The sequence below is a fragment of the Vombatus ursinus genome, unplaced genomic scaffold, assembly GCF_900497805.2.
Source record: "Vombatus ursinus unplaced genomic scaffold, bare-nosed wombat genome assembly UNPS02014799.1, whole genome shotgun sequence".
Classification (NCBI taxonomy): Eukaryota; Metazoa; Chordata; class Mammalia; order Diprotodontia; family Vombatidae; genus Vombatus; species Vombatus ursinus.
Genome location: NW_020954577.1, coordinates 19,326,231 through 19,347,923, shown reverse-complemented (window position 1 = coordinate 19,347,923; position 21,693 = coordinate 19,326,231). Strand labels below are relative to the sequence as shown.

The following is a 21,693-nucleotide window of genomic DNA, read 5'->3' as shown; positions in this document are numbered from 1 at the left end:
CGCAGGCGCACTCACCTCCTCTCGCCGGGCCCGCCTCCCGCGCAGGCGCATTACTCTCCTGGCCGCCGGCCCCGCCCCCAGGCGCAGGCGCACCTCGCTTCCTGGGCCCCCCTCCTCGGGTCGGGCCCCCCTCCTCCGGTCCCGCCCCCTCCTCCGGTCCCGCCCCCTCCCGGCTCGCGCCCGGCTCCCCGTCCTCGCCGTTCCGCTCCTGGGCCCCGCGCGCCGCGTCCTGCTGGTCGAGCGGCCCTTTGTGTGCGGGCGTCGGTGTGGGCCCGTGCCCTCGTGGGCCTCTTGCGAACGTCCTCCCCGGGCGCGGAGACGGGCGCGCGCTGCGGCGGGCGGGGGCGCGGCGCGGGGCGGCCCGGAGTGGGCCGCGCGTGGGGACGGCCGGGCCGCCAGGGCCGGGCCTCCGCCGCCTCCTCCGGGGCCGCCGCCGCCGGCCCCCCGCGCGCCCCCCGGCCCCGCGCCCCGGACGCCGGCCCTAGTGAGTGCGGGGAGGGGGAGGGGCGGGGCCGGGGGCGCCGCGTGCTCCCGCCGTCCCGCGTGACGCCCCCTGTGTCTCTCCCCTGCAGTGGATCGCAGCTCCAAGCGGAGGCCCGTGAAGCCCTTGGCCGCGTCCCTGCTCGAGGCGCTCGACTATGACAGCTCCGATGACAGCGACTTTAAAGTGGGCGATGCTTCAGGTAACCCCTGGGCCGAGGGAGGACCGCCCCCCGGCCTTTGCCCCCGGCCCCCCGCCAGGTGCGCCCTCCCCGCACCGGGCTGGGGAGCTCCTGGGGGCAGGCCGTGCCCGGGGCGGGGCATCCACGTGATCGACAGATGGAGGAGACCCTCCGGGTCGGTCCGGGCCACGAGGCCCCCTCTCTCGAGGCTCCAGGCCGAGGGAGAGCCGAGCGGTCACTTGGGGACCCCCACGCCTCCTTTGTCCTCCGCCCCGCCCCAGACCGCTGGTCACTAGCCAAGGCTCCCTGGGTGTGTGTGTGGGGGGGGTGGAATGCCCCCTGGGCCGGGAGGGTCCTCGGGCTGCTGGCCTGGAGCAGGAGGGGGCCTTGGAGGAGAAGCGGTGGGCACGGCGCCCCCCTGCCTGCGAGGATAGCCAGTGCGCCGTCTGCGTCACTGCGACCGGACCGGTCCTCTCTGTGCTTGGACCCGAGAGATTTGTGCGAGTGTAAGAGACACACACTGCACAAGCCCCCCACACGCTTGTACACGTGTGCAAGTACATACATGTTACGTGTGCACACACACCCACAGAAAGCAGAACTCTTACATGGATGGTTCTGAAATGGACGTCCTTGCCCGTGAGGATCAGGCTTGAGGCAATGACCCGTTTGAGCTGTCCTCCTGTGTGTGTGTCTTCTTCCTTTCATGTCAGCCTCCCATGAAAAACTGTCAGTGCTCACTGCCTCCTCCTCCTCCCCCACGGCTTCCTCACTTGTACGCTCCCCACTTAACAGAGACACCTTCCACGGTGTCACCAAATCCAGGGCCTGTGGCCTGGGACACTGGACCATCCCCTCCTTCTGGGTTGTCAGGACACTGCCGTGTTCTTGTCCTCTTGCCCTCCCGACTGCCCGTTCTCCTTCTCCTTGTCCTGTGTGGGGTCATCATCCGTGCCCGGCCCCCTCTGTTCTGGATGATTTCATCAGTTGCTGGGCAGTATGACTTCTGTGCAGACAGATCTTAAATCTGCCCAATCTGCCTCTCCAGCCATCGCTTCTCACATTATGGTTCCGTCCCGTGGCATCTCAGGCTCTTGCGACTCGTTTTCCCACTCACTCCAGACCCTTCCCACTTCCAAACTTGGCCGGTTCTGCGTTCAGTGTACCCCCAGGCTTGCAAGCTTAGAGGGAGCCTCAGCACTTCTTATTCCTCACCTCTCGTCAAGCTCCAGGGCTCATTCATTCTCGTCTCCTGCTGTCTGCTCACGTGGCCACCTCCCTCCGTCAGGGCCTTATCTCTTCTTGCCTGTCGTGCTATTGCTTCCTTCTTCCTCCCTCTCTCCCACTCCCTTCAGTTCATCCTCCATGGTGGGTGCCCACGTGACCTTCCCAAAGCACAGGTTTCACAAGGTCACTCACCAGCTCCACGAGCCCCAGTGGCTCCCTGTTGCCTCTAGGATCAGATACAGACTCTGGCTCTTCATGATCTGCCTCTAGCTGACCTTCCTGTCCTGTATACATTCTGGGTTCCAGCCACACTTGCCCACTTGCTGTGCCCGGCATTCCATCCCCATGCCTGTAGTGCTCTGCCATCTCACCTCTGCCTCGTGCCCTCCTGAATTCTTCCAAGCTTATCTCGGTGCCGAGGCTTCTCCTGATCCTCCCGCTTGGTACCCCCAATTGCCGGGCCCCTTCTTTCTGAAATTACTTTCTATCCAGGTTGTATTTGATTCTGTGTGCATGTTCAGACAGTAGGCATTTATTGAGCGCCTACTATGTGCCAGGAGATTAATTGTATGAGCCCCTGGTGGGCAGAAACCATTTTGTGCCATTGCATCCACAGTGCCTGCAACTTAGTCTTTTTTTTTTCTTGGTGAGGCAGTTGGGGTTAAGTGACTTGCCCAGGGTCACATAGCTAGTAAGTGTCAAGTGTTTGGTTTGAGGCCGGATCTGAACTCGGGTCCTCCTGACTTCAGGGCCGGTGCTCTATCCACTGTGCCACCTAGCTGCCCCCAACTTAGTCTTTAGTAAATATCTTCCATGCTGTTTTAAATCCTGCTCCTAAAGATATCTCAGGGAACTGTTGGCCCTCTTAAAATATACACGGAAAATCATTAGACTAGATTGTCTCTTTTCTTTTTTCTAAAGTAAGCTTACTGTGTTTTATGAATCGCTCACTTCTGGGTGAATGGCTCACCGTCCTAACGACTGACCAAGAAAATAAATTATGAAATCTAGTGCTGCCCAGTTTTGTGAGTAAACTGCTGAAAACACAAAAAAGTTGAGTCTCAGATCCATGTTAGTGTTCATTCTGCTAGCCCAGTGTTCCCCATGGACTCATGGACAGACCTTCCAGGGCGGGTGTGAGGATTCCATGAGGGCCTGTTTGTCAAGTACTTAGCACAGTACCAGGCACGCAGTAGGGCTGTAGAAATGCTGCCATCACCATCATCATCACACTCAGTAGTAGACCTTGTCTTAATACGAAAGTAGATTAACATGGACATTGAGGAAACCTGTCTGTGAGTGGCCAGCTAGAGAATGTTGGATACATTCACGTTACTTACATTGAAAGTCACTGTATTAAAAATCTGAAGTGGAGAAGTATATCTGAGAACTTGCATCCTCTTGGGTATTCATTTGGTTCATTTGCCCATAAAATAATTTGAGAACAGTCAATGTGGGATGTGCCTGAAACGTGCAAAACACACTGCCAGGCACGGTGCGCAGGGTGCTCCCTCCCCAGAAGCAGCTTGTTGCCTAGCTGGGGAGACGAGACAGGGATCTTCGAGCAAGAGCACATGTCTGTGCCACAGACAGACAGTAGAAGGCCATCATCTGGTGAGCCCACCTGGCCAGAGCCCTAATCTCTTCACTGTATTCCCCTGGTGGGGAAAGTCTGGGAAGGCTTAATTAGTTGGTCTGTGGATGGGCAGAAAAGGGGGCCAGGCTTTTCTGATGAGCATAATGGTGGAGATGGTCTGTACAAGGGAGCAGGGAAAGCAGGAGAGGACTTGTGGTGTGGAGGGAGAGGGGGTGTGCTCCTGGGGCTGGCATCGGGTTTCCATGGAGGGCAGTTGTGGGAGGGAAGGTTAAACTTAGGGATTCATGCTGAGCCATGGTACTTAATCTCCTGGGGTACAGAGCTCAAGGGTTTTTAAGCAGGGACCCTATGCAATGAGTATGGTGTTGAATGGCAGGAATCTCTGCTTAAGCTCGTTCCATCCTCTGAGTCAGAGAAGGGGTGTTCTTCCAATGGGGAGCCTCCACAGAGTGATCTAGGGTGGAGGCGATTAGGTCCTAGTGGTGGCAGTAGAAAGGGGCAGGTTTGGGGCGCTGGCTGAACGTGGGGGAGTGGGAGAGAGGAGTCACCCCTGGCCCTGAGAGAGCCATTGTGGGCAGTGGGGAGAAGGTGGGGATGTCACGGGTGATGAAGGGCAGAGTCTCATCTGGCTGGTGAGAGCCTGCCTGACACCTGCCTACTAAAGAAACTGAGTCAATGTGATTAGTGATTATTTTCAACTTGAAAGAAATTCCTATGGGGAAAATTTAAGTATTGATTTTAATGACATTGATGGTCAACATTGGTTGGATTAGTTTATAGATGAAGAGATAGCTAGGTGACTCAGTGGATTGAATTCCAGGTCTGGAGTTAGGAAGACTTGAGTCTGGCCTTAGACCCTTACTTAGTTGTGTGACCCTAGGCAGGTCACTTTACCTCTGTCAACCTGTTTCCTCATCTATACAGTGGGGATAATAGTAGCACCTGTCTCCCAAGGTTATTGAGAGGATAAAATGAGATGATATGTGAAGTGTGCTGCAAACCTTTAAGCTTTCTATGTAAATGTTCACTAGTACTAAAATGCTAGCTACCACATGTATATACTTATACGGATGTCCGTTTGCTATTGGTGTTATTATTGTTATTCGGCACCTTGAAGGAGTGCTTAGTGGTAGTTTACTGACTCCTTAACGATATAGTTTTTCATTATAGAAATAGCAATTTTGGGGAGAGATTCTTATGACTGAGAAAATCAGAATTCTTGCTTAAATGAAACTAGAGATTTACATTGGATTTGTAGGGAAACTTGATTTGCTCATAGGAGAGTAATTCCCACATAGAAACTTTTACCTGCTCAAGAACATTTGAATCCCTTTTATTGACTAGCAGTCAAACCTGATAAAAGTCATTACTTAACAATTTAGCATTTAAAAATTACCGAATATTAGCACCAATAGCTAAACCACAGCAAAGAAAATCTCAGATCCTTAAGAACTGAGAATTGCCTCACTAATCCCAAAGATTAATTGGTTATATGACTAAGGACCAAAACTTCTGTCTGAAGTTCATTCTTAAAATTTACCTTTTTTTTTAAAGAGCCATAAGGCTGGCAAGCATGCTGGTTAAGTGGAAAAGCTTCCTTTCTGCTCATCTCTCTGAGTAACTCTCACCTCCCAGCAAAGACCCAGAAGACAGAGTACACGAAATAGTATTAATTGGGAAAATCAGAGTCAGAACTGGTGGTTTGACCTTTTCAATAAAAGCGGCTAGAATATAATTTTCATAAGATGGAGCAATCTCAGGGAGTTGAACGTTTAAGTCACTGCTACCGGTTATTTTTACGGCATTTATTTGTAGAAGCGCGGCCTTGGGGCTGTCCAGGGATTCCATTCGTAAGAGAGATAATGTTGCCCTTTTTGTCTTTTGGGATGACTGTAGATGGCCAACACGGTTCAGTTTCTGATCATTTGTGTTTGAGGCTGACCAGGTGGGAGGTGATTGAAGCAGACCCCAGAGCACAGCTGCTCAGTGTCTGGAGTTTGTCTTGTCTTGAAGCTGGTTTGCAGGCCCTTTGAGCTCAGCTCTGTTCAGCTGGTATTTCTCGTAGCCCCTCTTTGAGACCAGGCGCTAATTGTGGAAGGTTCGATGTCATTTTTAATGCATGGCAGTCCTTTTCCCTCTTGGTGCCAGTTAGTTTCTGGAGACCAAGGGTGGGTGATTTTTTTGGAAGTGATGTGATATGTGGCGAGAGATTGGCACACGCATATCTGTGGGCTGTGGCAGCCCCCCCAAAGTCCCTAGGATGCCAGGCGGGAACCTTCTTTGGACTTGATGGCTGGGAACGCTCTTGCGTACAGGGTTAGAAAATGCGGCAGCCCCTGCAGGCTTTGTATCTGGGTTTCCAGAGCTGCAGGTGCCGACGGTTTTGGTTTCCCTTTCCTTCTCTGCTTCTTATTTCTTGTGGACTTTGGATTCATCTTTATTTAGGAGCCAAAGGAAATCATTGCCTCTTGGCGCTCCCAGACAGTCCTTAGACATCATCGTGTTCAGTGTCTTTTTTTTTTTTTTTTTTTTACAGATGAGGAGCCCAAAGCCCTGAGTGGTTTAGTGACTTGCCTGGGGTCGCACAGTAAGGTGGAGGCCGTGCCAGGTCTACACCCCAGGCTTCTGACTCCTCCCTTTCAGGCCAGGTTTTCCAGTGGAGAAGGAGGGTTCCTGTCCATGGCTGGGCCGCTTGCAAGGTCCTGGCAGTGAACAGAATGGCTGGTTAGGAACAGGCAGGCCCTGTGGGCCTCCCAAACCCCAGCCCTCACCTGCTCTTCACCTCTGCACGGGATGTGATTCAGGGGGTCCCCCTCCAGAGCCTGTGCCAGGGCGTTGACCTTGGCTCCCAGAGGGCTTGGCTTCAGAGTGCAGATTCTGCTGGGGGTGGTGGATGGGGCCGGGGGTGAAGGGTGTGTGGAGGTGGGGGTGAGGGGTCCTGCCTCAGCTCAGGGGAAGAGGCCTGAGGTCACAAGGTCAGCTTCCTAGGGGATAAGCTGTCTGGCCAGAGATGGCGCACCCATCTTGTGGGGTTGGCATCTGTATTTGTGGTGGGGAGTGCTCCCATTGATGAAATAATAGATCGTCTGAGGACCACCCTGCAGACCCATAGCTGTCCTGCTTGGACACTGCTTAGTAGTCCCTGAAGGAAAAGGACAACACCGTCATCAGTAAGGTAATCCCAAGCTTACAGGGCCTTCGCAGGTCCGGACTCCCTGCACTTTGTAAGGCGTCCAGGAGAATATGTATGATCAGTGTGGGGGTGAGTCTGAGGTGTTCTTTGGTCCTTGGGTCTGAGAGCCAGGGCCTGGTTTCCAACTGGCTGCCGAGAGAGAGAGAGAAATACAAGGAAGTACGCTTTTTGGGCTGTTCTTTCTCTTATGTCTTTTTGTTCTATGTGGACATTTCATTCATTATAAAGGCAGAACAGTGTCTGGAAAGAAGATGCAAGAAACAAAAAATCTGGTCTGTGTTCATACTTAAAATTTTTGGAAAACTCGATATTTACATTTCTTTTTTGGTGGTGACCTGGACGGTGCCCGTGAACAGGGGTCAGAACAGGTGGGCATGTGGTTTTTGCCTACCAGGGCACATAGGCCTCTTTGGCACTGTCTTCAGTGGATGCCACTGAGCAGGCTTTCTCTCACGTAGGGTCTGACCAGGTTGGGGGTGTTGGTCATTTTGTTTTTACTTAAAAAATGTGTTTATATATCATTTTGCAAGTTATTCACAAATTTTGGTGGCTTCATCTGTGTCAGCGTTGTGTGTGTGTGTGTGTGTATATACATATGTGTGGTTTTTTTTCTCATATTTTCAACAGATTCTGAAGGGAGTGGGAATGGAAGTGAAGACCCTTCGAAGGACAGTGGAGAAGGGTCCTGTAGTGACTCGGAAGAAAATGTCCCGGAGGAGGATCTCGCTGAGGAAGCAAAAGTTGAGGCAGAATTGCTGAAGAGCCCCGTGGAGGAGGACGCTGTCGCGGCCGAGAAGGCCCCGGGGAAGACGGAGAAGAAGGAGGAGGAGAGTGAAGAGAAACCCAAAAAGCGCAAGGAGAAGGACAAAGCTTCGGGGTCTGAGGGGGCTGCGCCCCCCGCGGCCCCCGGAGAGCAGGCCAGCGAGCCCAAGAAGTGGAACCTGCGTAGGAACCGGCCCCTCCTCGACTTCGTGTCCATGGAGGAGCTGAACGACATGGACGATTACGACAGCGAGGACGACAACGACTGGCGGCCGGCTGCGGCGCGGAGGAAGGGCAAGGCCGCCTCGCAGAGAGAGGGCAGCGACGGCGACAATGAGGATGATGAGGATGACGGCAGCGGCAGCGACGACGACGAGAATGACGACGGCAATGACGAAGACCACAGCAGCCCCGCCAGCGACGGGCCGGGCAAGAAGAGGAAAGGCCGGGCTCTCAGCAGGAACAGTGCGGACGACGAGGAACTGACCAATGATAGCCTGACCCTTTCTCAGAGCAAGAGCAATGAGGTAGAGCATCCCAGTTTCTGTGGTATCTATCTGTCTGTCGGGGGGACTGGTCACAGGAAGAGGCTTCCCTGGACAGCCGTGGGAGCCCTGGCTGGAGCTTGGGCCTGGCACGCTCAGTGCCCCGGAAAACTGCAGTCCCCTCACTGCTCCTGGCCGGCAGCAGATTAGGGCCCCTGCCTCCCGGAGCTGTCCTCAGCACCGAATGAGTCCCATTGGTAAAGTGCTTGGCGTGGTGCCCAAGGATGCTCTTTCCCCACAGAGCCCCTCCCCAACCCCCCCCAGGGACCTTTGACCCACCCCTTCAGCACACCCCTCCCCCAGGCTCTTTTGTTTTTAATTTGTTTAGCTTTACTTAAAATGTGCATTCCTCTCTCTCAGAGCACCAAGTCTTGGCCGGAATGGTGCATCTGATCCCAAGTTCAGGTTTATGTGAACTTAAAGACGTGTCCTAAAATTACTCGGTTGCTTAAATAGGGTCCTTATGTTTAGATTCCTCATGACATAGTTGTTCAGCAAAGAAAGGCCAGCACCAAACATTTCCCTCCCGAGTATTGTTACCAATTGGACAGAGCTACACTAATGACCCAGTTCTTTGACAGGAAGTCCTCCTGAGAGTTAGGGTTGTGTCTTGGGGCCCGAGATGCGGCGGTGAAGAAAACGTCCTTCCAGGGCTTTGGCGTGTACAGTACGTGTGTTTGTCCGTGTATGTGTTTATTTTTCTCAACAGAAAGACTGAGCGAAATGTCATGCTACATGTGGATGTGCTTGCACCATCCTACTTAACTACAGGGTGGTTAATAATGATAATATTATTAATAACAGTCTGTAATAATATTATTAAATAACTCCCGAGTAGTTAAGTCTGCCATGGCTTCTGTTCACAGGTTTTTCAGTCACTCCTTGACTAAAAACTTGCTGTTCTTTTGTTTCTATCATTTCACTGAATTGGGTTAAACAAGTGCAGAGAAGCCCCCCCCCATTTCTGATGTTAAACAACTTGACGAATATTTCTGGTGATCCTCACGGAGAGCGTGTAGCCTCCTCGCTGTCTTCTCTGGTGCTCATGAGAGGACCTTTACTGTCTCAGGTGACGGAGGCGCTTACGATTGGACCTGGGCAATCCACCTGGGTCTGAGCGCGTCCCAGGAGGGCAGCCTGTCGTGCTCTGAAGTGACCAAGTGTCATTCTGCTGTCATCTTCACCTTGAGGAGAACTAGTCTTTAGGTGCAGAGTCTGGATGGCGTGTGGAGATGTGGTTCGTTATCAGTACAGGTGCTTGTTATTTAGTGGTGTGTGCACACAATTAGCATGCAGGCTTGGGCAGATTGACCTTTGTTATCATGCAGCACTAATGTCCTCTCTGAGCACACCGACAGGTAGCATGGGAAACGGCACATAGATGGAGACGGCACCCAGGTGCTGGGAGGAGACAAGCCTGGGATTGGTGATACAGAGAGCTAGCCGGTCGTGATATCTCAGCCATGAACTGATACTTGAGAATTGAGTGCACTTGGGAGTTCTGTGGGTTTAGAAGGGACAGTTGTGAGAAATGCTGTGGCCTTCTGAGGGCCCACCGCTTCTTAATGGGCTGCAGAGAAAAGTGCACGCTTGGCTGCGGATGTGCTCTGGTCTTACGGCTTTTGTTCTCCCCCAGGTGAAAATACAGACTGGTGCTTAACACCTTTTCCTGTCTGAGAGAGGCTCTAACCGCCACTAAGGATAATTTTTATTCAAAAGTCTATAGGCCCATTCTTCCTTAGCCAGATTTTATAGACCTTCCTGCTGACTTCGGTTAATTTCTTTTGTCTCTCCTCCAGGTCATAATCAAACCCTGGGACCCCAAGTGCAATTTGATTAAAAGAGAGGGTCAGTTTGTTTGTGCCTTCCTTCCATTTGCTAATCTTCTGCTTTTGCCCTCCTGGCTGTACAAAAGCAATCCAAGGGGAGCCGTGGTTACTTTGGAGCTGAGATGGGCGGCTTAAGTTTCTGGGTGTCTGACGATGATCTGGGCACTGAGTAGGTTCTTCTGACCTGCTGAGGTCTTCTGCTGCACCCACTGGGGTGTGGCCCTCAAGCACAGTGCAGTCAGATAGGCTTTAAGATGGCTCCCTGTCCTCTCCAGGTCTTCTCTCTTTGTTTCTGAGCTCCACAGAAATTGAGTGAGTGTTTCGGGTTAGATTTATAATTTCCATTTTAGAGCTTTGAAAGTCTCCCCTGCAGTGAGCTTTTAGTGACAGCAGCTGGGTCTTTACAGTGACTGCTTCCCAATCAAGGGTTTTCCCCACTTGAAGAATTCAAAGTTTTAGGTAAGAGTTAGTTAGGGGATGATCAAAATCATTTTAGTGGGAACTTGATAGATGTTAGAGAGAAAAAGTCTCTGTTGTGTAGCTTTGGGTTTTCTTGTATGATTATTTCAGATTCTTGAGAATTTAATCTTCTTAGGAACCAAGAGGAAGAAATATTGACTTGAACATTTCTTGGCGTGTTTCTTCTTCCTCTTCAGGTAACAGGATTATTTTAATGGCATTTTGTGTGAATCGGTCCCAGATTTTCTTCCCTTGGATACACACACGTATAACCTTGTGCACAACTTGGCCTCTTGTGTAGGATTTGTAATCCTCTGAAGAGAAGTTAGTTTAATGAACAAGTAGTGTGCTCTGCGTAGCCCATAGACAGGGAGGAGGGAAGGGAGGAGGCTGGAAATGATAAGCAGAGTGTCATAGATCAGTCAGTCAATCAGCCAGCGTTTATTAAGCACCTGCTGTGTGGCAGACACGGTGCCCATAGATGGTGCAGAGGTACAAAGACAAAAATGAGACAGCCCTTCCAGATGATGTGTCCGGTCAGGCCCATCAGGGAGGCCTCGTGGTGAAGGTAGCACTTGAGAGGAGCTCGGTGGACCGTAGAGGACCTTAGATCTAGAGGAGGAAGAGTCCAACTCTCTCATTTTACAAATGGGGAAACTGAGGTCCAGGAAGCGTGTAACTCCCTTGAGGTTGCAAAGATAGTGTTAGAGGCGAGATTTAAACCTGGGCCCTGAAGACTGAGCAAAAGCTGGCGATAAATGAGTGGAGACATTAGAGATTAAAAGTGGACAGCCCTCAGGGCGGGGTGCACGTACATAGTCCTGTGTGCTCTCAGGCCTCCTGAAGTGAGCCTACGTGCATCCAGCAGGTTTTCTTTGTCCTCGTTGAAGACTGCCAGTCACTGTGGATGTGACATAGCCTGGGATGATTGCATTAGAGGGCTGCTCCGCTTGCAGCCCGAGAGTTGCCATTTTGGTCTTCCCTGTAGCTGGTGATAGCCCCTTTCCAAGGACTTGATGGCTTTCTGTTGCCTAGAAGGTGACGTGCTGTGTGGGTCAGTGAGGAATCCCACCTAACAACATGGCTTTTTTTTTTTTTTATTTCAGGAAAGAAAAGAAATGGAGAAATAAGAAAATGGGTTTGTGGGAATAAGGGGAATTGATCACCCCTTCCCTTCCTGTCCCCTCTAGCAGGTCGCTTTCTCAGCTATTTCTTCTTTCTCAAATCTTCCACCTTTCCCTCCAGTCATTCCTCCCTGCTGCCTTCCTACATCCCCATTTATCTCTCTGTCCTTAAAAATCCTTCTTTAGATCTGCCATCCCCTCAACCTGTTCTTCCCGTTCTTGGCCAGACTCCTAGAAAAAAAAAATTCTCTCCTCTTGCTGCCTTTACTTCCTCTCCTCTCATTCCTTCTCAGCTCTTTGTGGCTTAACTTCTGAACTGCTGCATGACTCAGCTGAAACTCTGCTCACCAGAGTGAGCACTGACCTCTCGGGGGCCACCCTGGATGGCATTTTCTTGGGCCTTCGACCTTGTTGACCACCCTCTCTGCCTGGGTTCTTTTTCCTCCCTAGGTTTTCACTACATTTCTCTCCTGGTTCCCTTTTCTTTGTCATCTTCTGTCACTCAGGTCCCATCTGTCTCTCTCTCTCCTCCTTTGTTCCTATCTCTCATGATGAGGTGGCCTTCCTCCTGGCCAAGGCCAGTCCCTCTGCCTGCACAAGGGATCCCATTCCACCCCGTCTTCTCCAGCAGATTGTCTCCCTTCTATCACTTATTTTCAGTCTGTCCCTGTCTACTGACACCTTCCCTAAAGTCTGCAAACATGCCCATGTCTTCCCCATCCTGAGAAAATCCCCACTTGGTCCTTCCGGCTCTGTTAATTACCATTCTGTGTCTCTTCTGCTTTTTATGGCTAAACTCCTCAAAAAGGCCCTCTCTAATCAGTGCTTCTGCTTTCTCTCCTCTCACTCTCTTAACCTCTTATAATCTAGCTTCTAACCTTCTCATCCTACCCAAACTGCCCTCTTCAAAGTTACTGACGATCTCTTAGTTGCCAAGTCCGAGGACCCTTCTCCGTCCTCGTTCTCCTTGACCTCTCTGCCGAAGTGGGCACTGTTAATCTCCTGAGCCTCTCTTCTCTCCAGGTTTTTGGGACGTCACTTTCTCTTGGTTCTCCAGTCTTTCACCTTTGTCCCCTCACATACTCTTTGATCCGGTAACACACTGGCCTCCTGGCTGTTCCCTGAACAAAACCCTCCTTTTACCTCTGGGCTTTCTCTCTGGCCATCCCCCAGACCTGGACTGCTCTCCCTCCTCAGCTCTGACTCCTGACCTCCCTGGCTTCCTCTGAGTCCCAGCTAAAATCCCCCCTTCTATAGGAAGTCTTCCTGACTCCCCTTCATTCCGGTGCCTTCCTTCTTTAACTATTTCATCTTCATCCTGTATGTAGCTTGCGTTGTATATATTTATGCATGTTGTCTCCCCTGTTAGATGGTGAGCTCGTTGAGGGCAGAGATTGTTTTTTGCCTTGTTTGTATCCTGTATGTATCCCCAGTGCTTAGCACAGTGCCTGGCACATAGTAGGTTCTTAATAATGTTTATCGGTTGATTGCCGATTGATCAGATATGGCGTAGGTTGTTCAAGGTGCCATTTTAATCTGCTGCTTTTTCTGGTATATAGGGTAACCACTTTATTGAAGATTCACTGGGTTTGATGGGATTCTGCTGGAGGGCTGTTGATGCTGCCCAGATTATGTTAAGATATCCTCTAGGTTGTATTGACATTGTGAGACTCCAAAGCTGTGGCAGCATTCACAGAGTCCCCAACTATTGGTGAGGATAGTAATAATAAATCACTACTATTGACATTCACATTGCACTTTGAATTTTTAGAGTATTTGACATTGACTGTTTCATTTGATCCTCACACCAGTTGTGTGAGGTAAGCAATACCTACAGTACTTGGTCATTTTACAGATGGTGAAACTGAGGCCCAGAGAAGGTAAGTGGTTTGTCCATGGTCACCAGCTGTTAATGTCGCATGTAATAATAACAACAGTAGCTCCCACGGATACAGAGCTAGCTCTGTGCCAGGCACTGTGCTAAGCTCTTTACAATTCTTACCTCATCTGAGCTTCTCGACTGCCCTGAGAGGGCAGTGCTATTGTTGTCCTCATTTTACTGATGAAGAAACTGAGGCCAAGTTAAGTGACTTGCCCAGGGTTACACAACTGGTAAGTGTCTGAGGCCAGGTAAGGACTTCTCACCTAAGGCTCTCCTGATTCCAAGTTCAGATTACTGAGTTTATCTATTCCCAATCCCTCATTTAAAAAGCAATGATTGATATCTTCTGTTTTTCAAAACCTTAATTTCCCCCTTTTTCTCTTCCCGTCCCCCTCCTATATAACAGAGATTTTTTTTAAAAGAAAAAAAGTGGAAGAATAGAAAAAATCCCATCAGTCCAACCCCTGTCAGTGCCTTGCGGAGGCCTTATTTTAAAGATCAGGGGCCCCGAGGCCCAGGAGGGGAAGTGACATGCTGGGAAAGTCTCCAGATTGTTAGTGTGTGAGCTGGGGTGGAATCAGCTGCTGGTGCTCCTCCCGCCCTCCCCCCCACACCCAGAGGGGCCTTGAGCTTCTTGGCCTGTTGGGAGCACACCTTGTTTCTCGCCTTGGACTCTGTGCATGTTGAGGTGAAATGCTTGAAGGTAAACATGTGTGATAATGATTGTCAATGGTTGGGACATCCTCGCACCCTTTTTCATCTTAGTTTCTAAGGCCTGACAGTTCTGTTTGCCTTGGCCACACTGTCACTTCTCTGTCCCTTGGCCCAAGGCCTGCCTGGTCTGTCTGCAGTCAGACATTGCCGTGATAAAGTAAAGCTCACCCTTGAGCCTTCTAGCCCAGCCTAGCTTCCAGCGGTGTGGCCAGGTCACTTGGTCAGCCCTTCAGAGGTGACCCTGCTCTAAGCTTAAATCAGGAGTGCTCACAAAAATCCCTGCTCTGACTGGCAGTGAGGATTTGTGTTTGAATCCTGCCTTCATGAGCCCCAGTTTCCTCATCTATAAGATGAGAGATTTGGAGAACCCTCAGGGCCCTTACAGCCCCAAATTGATATTCCTGGTGGGACATTGTGGGGCACAGACTCAATGGCTTTTGGAAGGCTCCTTTGAAATGGCTTTAGGTGAGGATAGTGATAATAAATCACTGCTATTGACATTCACATTGCACTTTGAATTTTTAGAGTATTTGACACAGCCTGTTTCATTTGATCCTCACAACAGTTGTGTGAGGTAAGTAATACCTACAGTGCTTGGCCATTTTATAGATGGTGAAACTGAGGCCCAGAGGCTATGCCAAGTAGTATATAGCGTAAGATTTACTGGACATTTGGCCAAGAAAAGTGTGCTCATATTACTTTTACTCTGTCCTTGGAGGCCATAATGGGTTCAATGTAAAATGCAGAGGGCTTCTTCTGAAATTGGCCTTCCCTCACCTTCCCCTCATGGTGTCCTTAGTCTAGTGGTTCTTTACAACCTTCTCGTTTGCTCCGAACCTCTCAAAATCTCAGACACTGTCTTGGGAAGAACGCTGGATTTGAGACAGAAGACCTGGCTTTGTAGCCCATCCCTGCTGCTTTCCTTCTTTGGGACTTGGAACTCGTCACTGTCTCCTCTGAGCCTCAAAATGAGACGATCTTGGAGGTCCCCTCTAGGTCATGATCGATGCAGAATGCATCACTTTCTCTTGGTCAGCTAACAGACATGAAATGTGCAGGGGCTCCTTCCCATTAGAGTGTGTTCCCTTCTTTGTACTTGTTAGCCCAGTGCCTGGTGATTGGAGACACAAAGTACACATCACGTACTTGCTAATATGTTGTCTTGGAATCAGTCTTTGCTTCATGTATATATATATATATCCTGGTTTCTGCAGAGCGAAAATCACGTCCTGAATTTCTTCACCACTTTAAACAAGTACATTCTCTTTGTTTTTGTCTTCCTGTTTGTCTCTCTGTCTCTCTCGTCTCCCTCTCTGTCTTTCTGTCTTGTCTCTTTCTCCCCTCACACCCCTTTTTTGCCCTCTGGTTCTCTCTCTTTCTCTCTCTCTCTCTCTCTCTCTCTCTCTCTCTCTCTCTCTCTCTCTCTCTCTCACACACACACACACACACACACACACACACACACACAATTGTGCTTTTGGTCAAAGGAATCTTTACCTTTTCTTTCTAGGAAGTTTTCTGGGTGTGTTTTTTGAATAACAAAGGAAGGAACTTCTTCTGTGACCATGGGCATGTTCCTTTAGCCTTTCTTGGTGGTCAGTTTCCTCATCGATAAAAGAAAAGGGTCAGATTTGAGATCAGTCATTGAGCAAACATTTATTAAAGGTCTCTAGAGTGCCAGGCACTGTACTGAGTGACCTCTAAGTTTCCTTCCAGTTCAGCTCTAACTGTGAGCCTTTGGGAACTGCTTAGGTGGACAGTCCTCCTTGCCTTCTTGGCACTTAGAAGAGGTGAGGTGCGACTTCAAGAGGCTTAGGTGGTAACAGGAGCGCAATATAGGATGGAAGGAATGAATAGCCTGTAGGGGAGAAAACAAACCTCAATTGAGAACAAAGACTGTATCTTTCCGTTTAATAATCATTGGAGACGTGACAGTAAAAATAATGTGTTTGAACATTTCAATTCCTAGGACTCGCTGATTCTTGAGAAGAGTCAAAACTGGAGCGCTCAGAAAATGGATCATATTCTGATTTGCTGTGTTTGTCTTGGAGATAACAGCGAGGATGCTGACGAAATAATCCAGTGCGACAACTGTGGCATTACCGTCCACGAAGGTGAGCTGTTCTTTCTTTTATTGCTCCAGCTTCCAAGGGGAGGATGGCAGCTCCTTTTGTTAGGGCTAGCCTAAAGGTTAGATTGTTTTCCCTTCTTATTCTTGGAGTTTGGATTTGTGTAATACATATTAAATCTATAACTTGGTTAACAACGTGGAGATAAATTTCCGACTTGAAAAGTGAGAAGGAATATGACCTATTGAAATCATTGGATTTTTAAATGCCATTTTTAATGGTGACTTCCAGCTTCCAAAATCAGCTAGTTGAGGAAAATCTCATCGAATACTTTATTTCTGTTCAGTCGTTTTTCAGCTGTACATGATCTCTCTGACCTCATTTGGGGTTTTCTTGGCAGAGATACGGAGGGCCTGGCCATTTCCTTCTCCAGCTCACTTTACAGATGAGGAACTTGAGGCAGGCAGGGTGTGTGACTTGCCCAGGGTCACATAGCTAGTAAGTATCTGAAGCTGGATTTGAACTCAGGTCTCCTTGACCACTCAGCTGCCCTGTTTAATTCTTAACCTAGTTCTGAAAGCATATGTCTCTCCTGTCATTTCAAGCTCATCACTTCTCTGACGGGAGACAAAGGGCATGTTTCATGTTCAGTCTTCTGGACTTCAGCCTCATAGGATTCTTTTGAGGGTCAGATGAGATAATGTGTGTAACGTTATGCAGATGTTCTGTCTCATCGTTAATATTACATATGGGGAGTGCTGTTATTATTCATGAAGCGTGGTGAAGCGTGTTGGAGAAAAGACCCAGGGGCAAGAAAAGAAAGGTTAAAGGCTAGACTCTCCAGAAAGCTCATCCTTAGGAGAATACTTTGAGAAAATCAGGAAGCACTGGGCTTGCCGAGCACTGCTGTCTGCTGGAAATGGGGATTAATTCAGTACCTGCCTCCCAGGGAGATCATGTCTGTGAAGCATTTAGTGCAGTACCTAGTGCACAGTAGGCGCTGTAGAAATATTAGCTACCATTATCATCGTCATCGTTATTTTTATTATTATTATTTTGAAAACTGGAGCTCTTTAGCCCAGAGAAGAGAAGATGTAAGGTGACAGTAGCTGTCTTCAAGCATATGAAACGCTGTAAGTTAGGAAGAGGGACTAGCCATGGTCTGGGGGAATTTACAGGACCAAACTAAGATCACTGGGGACACGCTGAAAAGATTTAGACTTGATGCAGTTTGATGGTTCCCAGGAGTTCATCGGGATACCTGGGGGAAGTCATGGGTTTTTCATCACTGGAGATATTTAAGGAAAAGGTGGATGTTTACCTTTTTTTGGGGAGTTAGGCAGTGGGGTTAAGTGACTTGCCCAGGGTCACACAGCTAGTAAGTGTTATGTGTCTGAGGCTGGATTTGAACTCAGGTCCTCCTGAATTTGGGGCCAGTGCTCTATCCACTGCGCTACCTAGTTGCCCCTGGATGTTTACTTTTTGATAGATAAGATAGATAAAATATTTGCTTACTATGGGCCAGTAACTATGCTAAGTACTGGGAATACATTTGTATGCCAAAAAAAGACAGTTCTTACCTTCAAAGAGTTTCTATTCTTTTTTCTTTTCTGTTTTTATATATTCATTTTTTTAATTTTAAGTTTCCAATTCTCGCCCTCTCTCCTGCCTCTCCTCTACCTATTGATTAGGCAAGCCACGTAATACTCATGATATGCATGAAGTCATATAAAATGTATTTCCTTATTAGTCACATTGTAAAGAAAAAAAACCAAGAAAAATAAAGAAAGTTAAAAAAGTCTGCTTCGGTCGTCATCAGTTGACTCTTTAGAGGTGGATAGCATTTTTCATTCTGTATTTTTTGGAATTGTTATAGATCATTGTCTTGATCACCTTCCTTCCAACATTTGTCATTTTCCTTTTCAGTCATGTTAGCCAATCTGATGGACGTGAAGTGGTACCTCAATGTTGTTTTATTGCATTTTTCTAATCAGTAGCGATTTAGAACATTTTTTCATGTGACTATTGATAGCTTTGATTTCTTCTGAAAACTGCCTGTTCATATTGTTTGATCCTTTATCAACTCGGGGATTGCCCTTTTATAAATTTGGCTCAGTTCCCTATATATTTCAGAAATGAGGCCTTTATCAGAGAAACTTGCTGTAAAATTTTTTACTCAGTTTCCTGCTTTCCTTCTAATTTTAGCTGCATTGGTTTTATTTGTGCAAAGAACTCTTTTAATTACAGTAATCAAAATTATCCATTTTATTTCCTGTGATCCTCTCTATCTCTTGTTTGCTCATAAACTCTTCATTCATCTACAGATCCTCATCCAAGGTATATTTTCCCATACTTTCCTAATTTACTTATGATATCACCTTTTATATCTAAATCATGTACTCATTTTGAACTTCTCTTGCTAGGAGATGTTGGTCTATGCCTAGGTTCCTCCAAACTTCCAAAATACTGGAGAACTTCCCCCCCAAAGTTTGTATCTTTGGATTTATTAAACACTAGATTACTATGCTGTTCCACAGATCCACCCCTCTATTTCTTAGACAGTATCAAATTCTTTTCATGATTACTGCTCTGTAATATAGTTTGAAATCTGGTACTGCTAGGTCACCTTCCTTCACAATTGTTTTTCATTGATTCCCTTTATATTCTTGACCTTTTGTTCTTCCAAATAAATTTTTTTATTATGTTTTCTAGCTCTATAAAATAATTCTTTGATAGTTCGATTGGTATGGCACTGAGTAAGTAAATTAATTTAAGTAGAATTGTCTTTTTTATTAAATTGACTCATCCTACCCATGAGCAATGGATATTTTTTCAATTGGTTAAATCTGTATTTGTGTGAAAAATATTTTGTAATTGTGTTCCTATGGTTCCTGAGTGTGTCTTTACATGTAGACTCCCAAGTATTTTTTTGCTGTCTATAGTTATTTTAAAAGGAATTTCCTTATCTCTTCCTGCTGAGTTTTGTTGGTAATACATAGAAATGTCAATGATTTGTATGGGCTTATTTTATATCCTGTGACTTTGCTGAAGTTGTTAATTGTTTTAACTAAATTTTTAGTTGATTCTCTAGACTTTAAGTATGCCATCATATCTGCAAAGAGTGATTGTTTTGTTTTTTCGTTGTCTGTTTTTATTCCTTCAATTTATTTTCTTGTCTTATTGCTATAGCTGGCATTTCTAGAACAATATTGAGTAATAGTGGTAATAATAGACATTCTTGCTTCACCTCTGATCTTACTAGGAAGGCTTCTAGTTTATTCCCATTACAGAAATGTTTGATCTTTTCTTTAGATTAGGTAGTACTTATTATTTTACGAAAGACTCCATTTTTTCCTATGCTTTCTAGTGTTTTTTAATAGGAATGGGTATTGTCTTTTGTCAGAAGCTTTTTCTGCAGCAGTTGTTATAATCACATGATTTTTGTTGTTTTTTTTTAAATTAATTTATTTTGAATTATCAACAATCACTTCCATAAACTTTTGAGTTTTAAATTTTTCTCCCCCTCCCTCACCACTTCCCTCTCCAAGATGGTGTACAATCTGATATAGGCTATACATATACATTCCTATTAAACATATTTTCACATTAGTCATGTTGTAAGGAAGAATTAGAACCAATAGGAGGAACCCCAAGAAAGAACCACAAGAAAACAAAACAGAAGAAAAAATAGCAAATAATATGCTTCAATCTGCATTCAAACTTTATTGTTCTTTCTTTGAATGTGGGTAGCATTTTCCATCATGAGAGCTTTGTAGAGGTCTTAGATCCTTGCATTGCTGAGAAGGGCTCAGTCTATCAATGTTTGTCATCGCACAGCGTGGCTGTTACTGTGTACGATGTTCTCCTGGTTCTGCTCACTTCACCCAGCATCATTTTGTTAACGGTATGGTCTGTTATGCCAATGGTTTTCGTAATGTGAACCAACCCTGCTTTCCTGGTGTAAATTCCACCTGGTTGTAGTGTGAAATCTTTTGATGTATTGTTGTAATCACCTTGCTAGTATTTATTTAGAATTTTTGCATCAGTGTTCATCAAGGAAATTGGTCTATGGTTTGCTTTCTCTGTAGTAGTTAAGAACCAGGAGACAGGGAAAGAGAAGATAGGAGAAAGAACAGGTAAGTGTTTCAGTTTAATAGCTAACTTAACTTAATTTAACCCGATACTTAACTCTTCTTTCTCTCTGTCTCCTGGTTCTTAACTACAGGCATTTTTAGTTCTCTTTCCTCCTAGAAAACCTTCATTTGCTCCTACTGCCATATAATTTTCCTTCCTCTCATAGCCAGACTCCTAGAGAAGTCAGAGTTTCCTATTTTTCCCTTCTTTTCTTTTCTTCCTCCTCTTCCTTTCCCACTTCCTTCTCAGCTTTTCATCGGAGCTTGTCACTTTGCCACATAACTGAATGGTGACCACTTAATTGCTAAGCCTGATAACCTTTACTTTGCCTGAATTCTTTTTGCCTTTTCTAGGGTTTGACACAAGTGATTATTTCCATCTCTTAGGTGGTCTCTCTTCCTTGGGTTTTCAAGGAGCTGCTTTCTTCTCGTTAGCCTCCTATCTTTGTGACCCTGTTTGTCTCCCAGGGCTTGGTCCCAAGCTCTTTTCTCTTGCTGCATTTTCTTTCTCTGAACTCATAAGCCTTCACTGATAAATAGTTATTTCTATGCAGATGACTCCCATGTTTATGGATAGAGCTGAATTTCATTCTGGATCATAAACTGCCTTTTTGATATCTTGCACTAACGTCCAAAGTCTTCTCATGGTCAACATGTCTAAAACGGATCTCATGATCTTTCCCCCCAGACCTGCCCCTGGCATATACTTCTGTATTTCTTTTGAGGAGGCCATCATCTTTGCAGGCACCTAGAGTTAGAACGTCCCAGTCATCCTCAGCTCTTTCCTTCGCCTTTTCACCCTTGTTCAGTTAGTTGCCATGTTGAGTAGAGGCTCCATCCCCAGCATCGCTCACATTCATCCCCTTCTCTGCCCTCACTGCCGCCCACTCCATTCAGGCCTTCACCATCTCTTGCCTGGTGACTGCAGCAGCCTCCTAAGTGGACTTCTTTGTGGTCTCTCTCTTTCCAAAGCATTTTCCGAGTGGCTGTTGGATGGTACCATTTCCCTGGTCCCTTTTGCCTTTAATTTAGAACACACAGTCTTTAAGTGGGCGTTTAAAGTCCTTCACAGTGTGGCCTTCACCTAGCTTTTCAGACTTAAGTACCCTTTCACTTGTCATCCATTCCAGCCAATTCCTGCTTTTGCACAGGTTTTCTCCGGAGCTTCTTTTAAGACTGAATTCGTGTGTGAAGCCGTTTCTGATCTCCCACATGGTTACTCCCACATTGGCCCCTCCTGCTTCCTTGTGATGGTAGAATGGAGGTGTCTTGACAGTAGGAGCTGTTTAATTTTGTCTTCATGTGCCATCGTCTGGCAGAGTGCCTCGTGTGTCATTTGACTAGACCTTAGTTTTCTCTTTGTTCCTAAGGTCCCTTCTGTAGTGATAAACTTGGACACTGACAGGTGCTCTTGACTGGCTTGTCTTTTGCCCGGGGGTGGGGGGTGGGGTGGAGCAGAGGCCTTTGTTTGGGCTCTGTGAACTTAGCATTTAAAAG

General features: G+C 47.3%; 1 protein-coding gene across 7 annotated transcripts in view; it reads left to right on the top strand.

Moving 5' to 3' along the window:
• The first annotated feature begins 460 nt into the window (after nucleotides 1–460).
• Nucleotides 461–21,693, top strand: part of PHF14 (PHD finger protein 14) — a 174,495-nt gene continuing 153,262 nt past the window's right edge. For all 7 annotated transcript variants that reach the window (XR_003569997.1, XM_027872045.1, XM_027872043.1 and 4 more), the window contains exons 1-4: nucleotides 461–484; nucleotides 573–683; nucleotides 7,307–7,968; nucleotides 15,964–16,108. Coding sequence is in view for 6 of the 7 variants with exons in the window: in XM_027872045.1 (XP_027727846.1) it covers nucleotide 484; nucleotides 573–683; nucleotides 7,307–7,968; nucleotides 15,964–16,108 (919 nt within the window). In the remaining variant the exon portion in view is untranslated. The remainder of the gene's footprint in view (nucleotides 485–572; nucleotides 684–7,306; nucleotides 7,969–15,963; nucleotides 16,109–21,693) is intronic.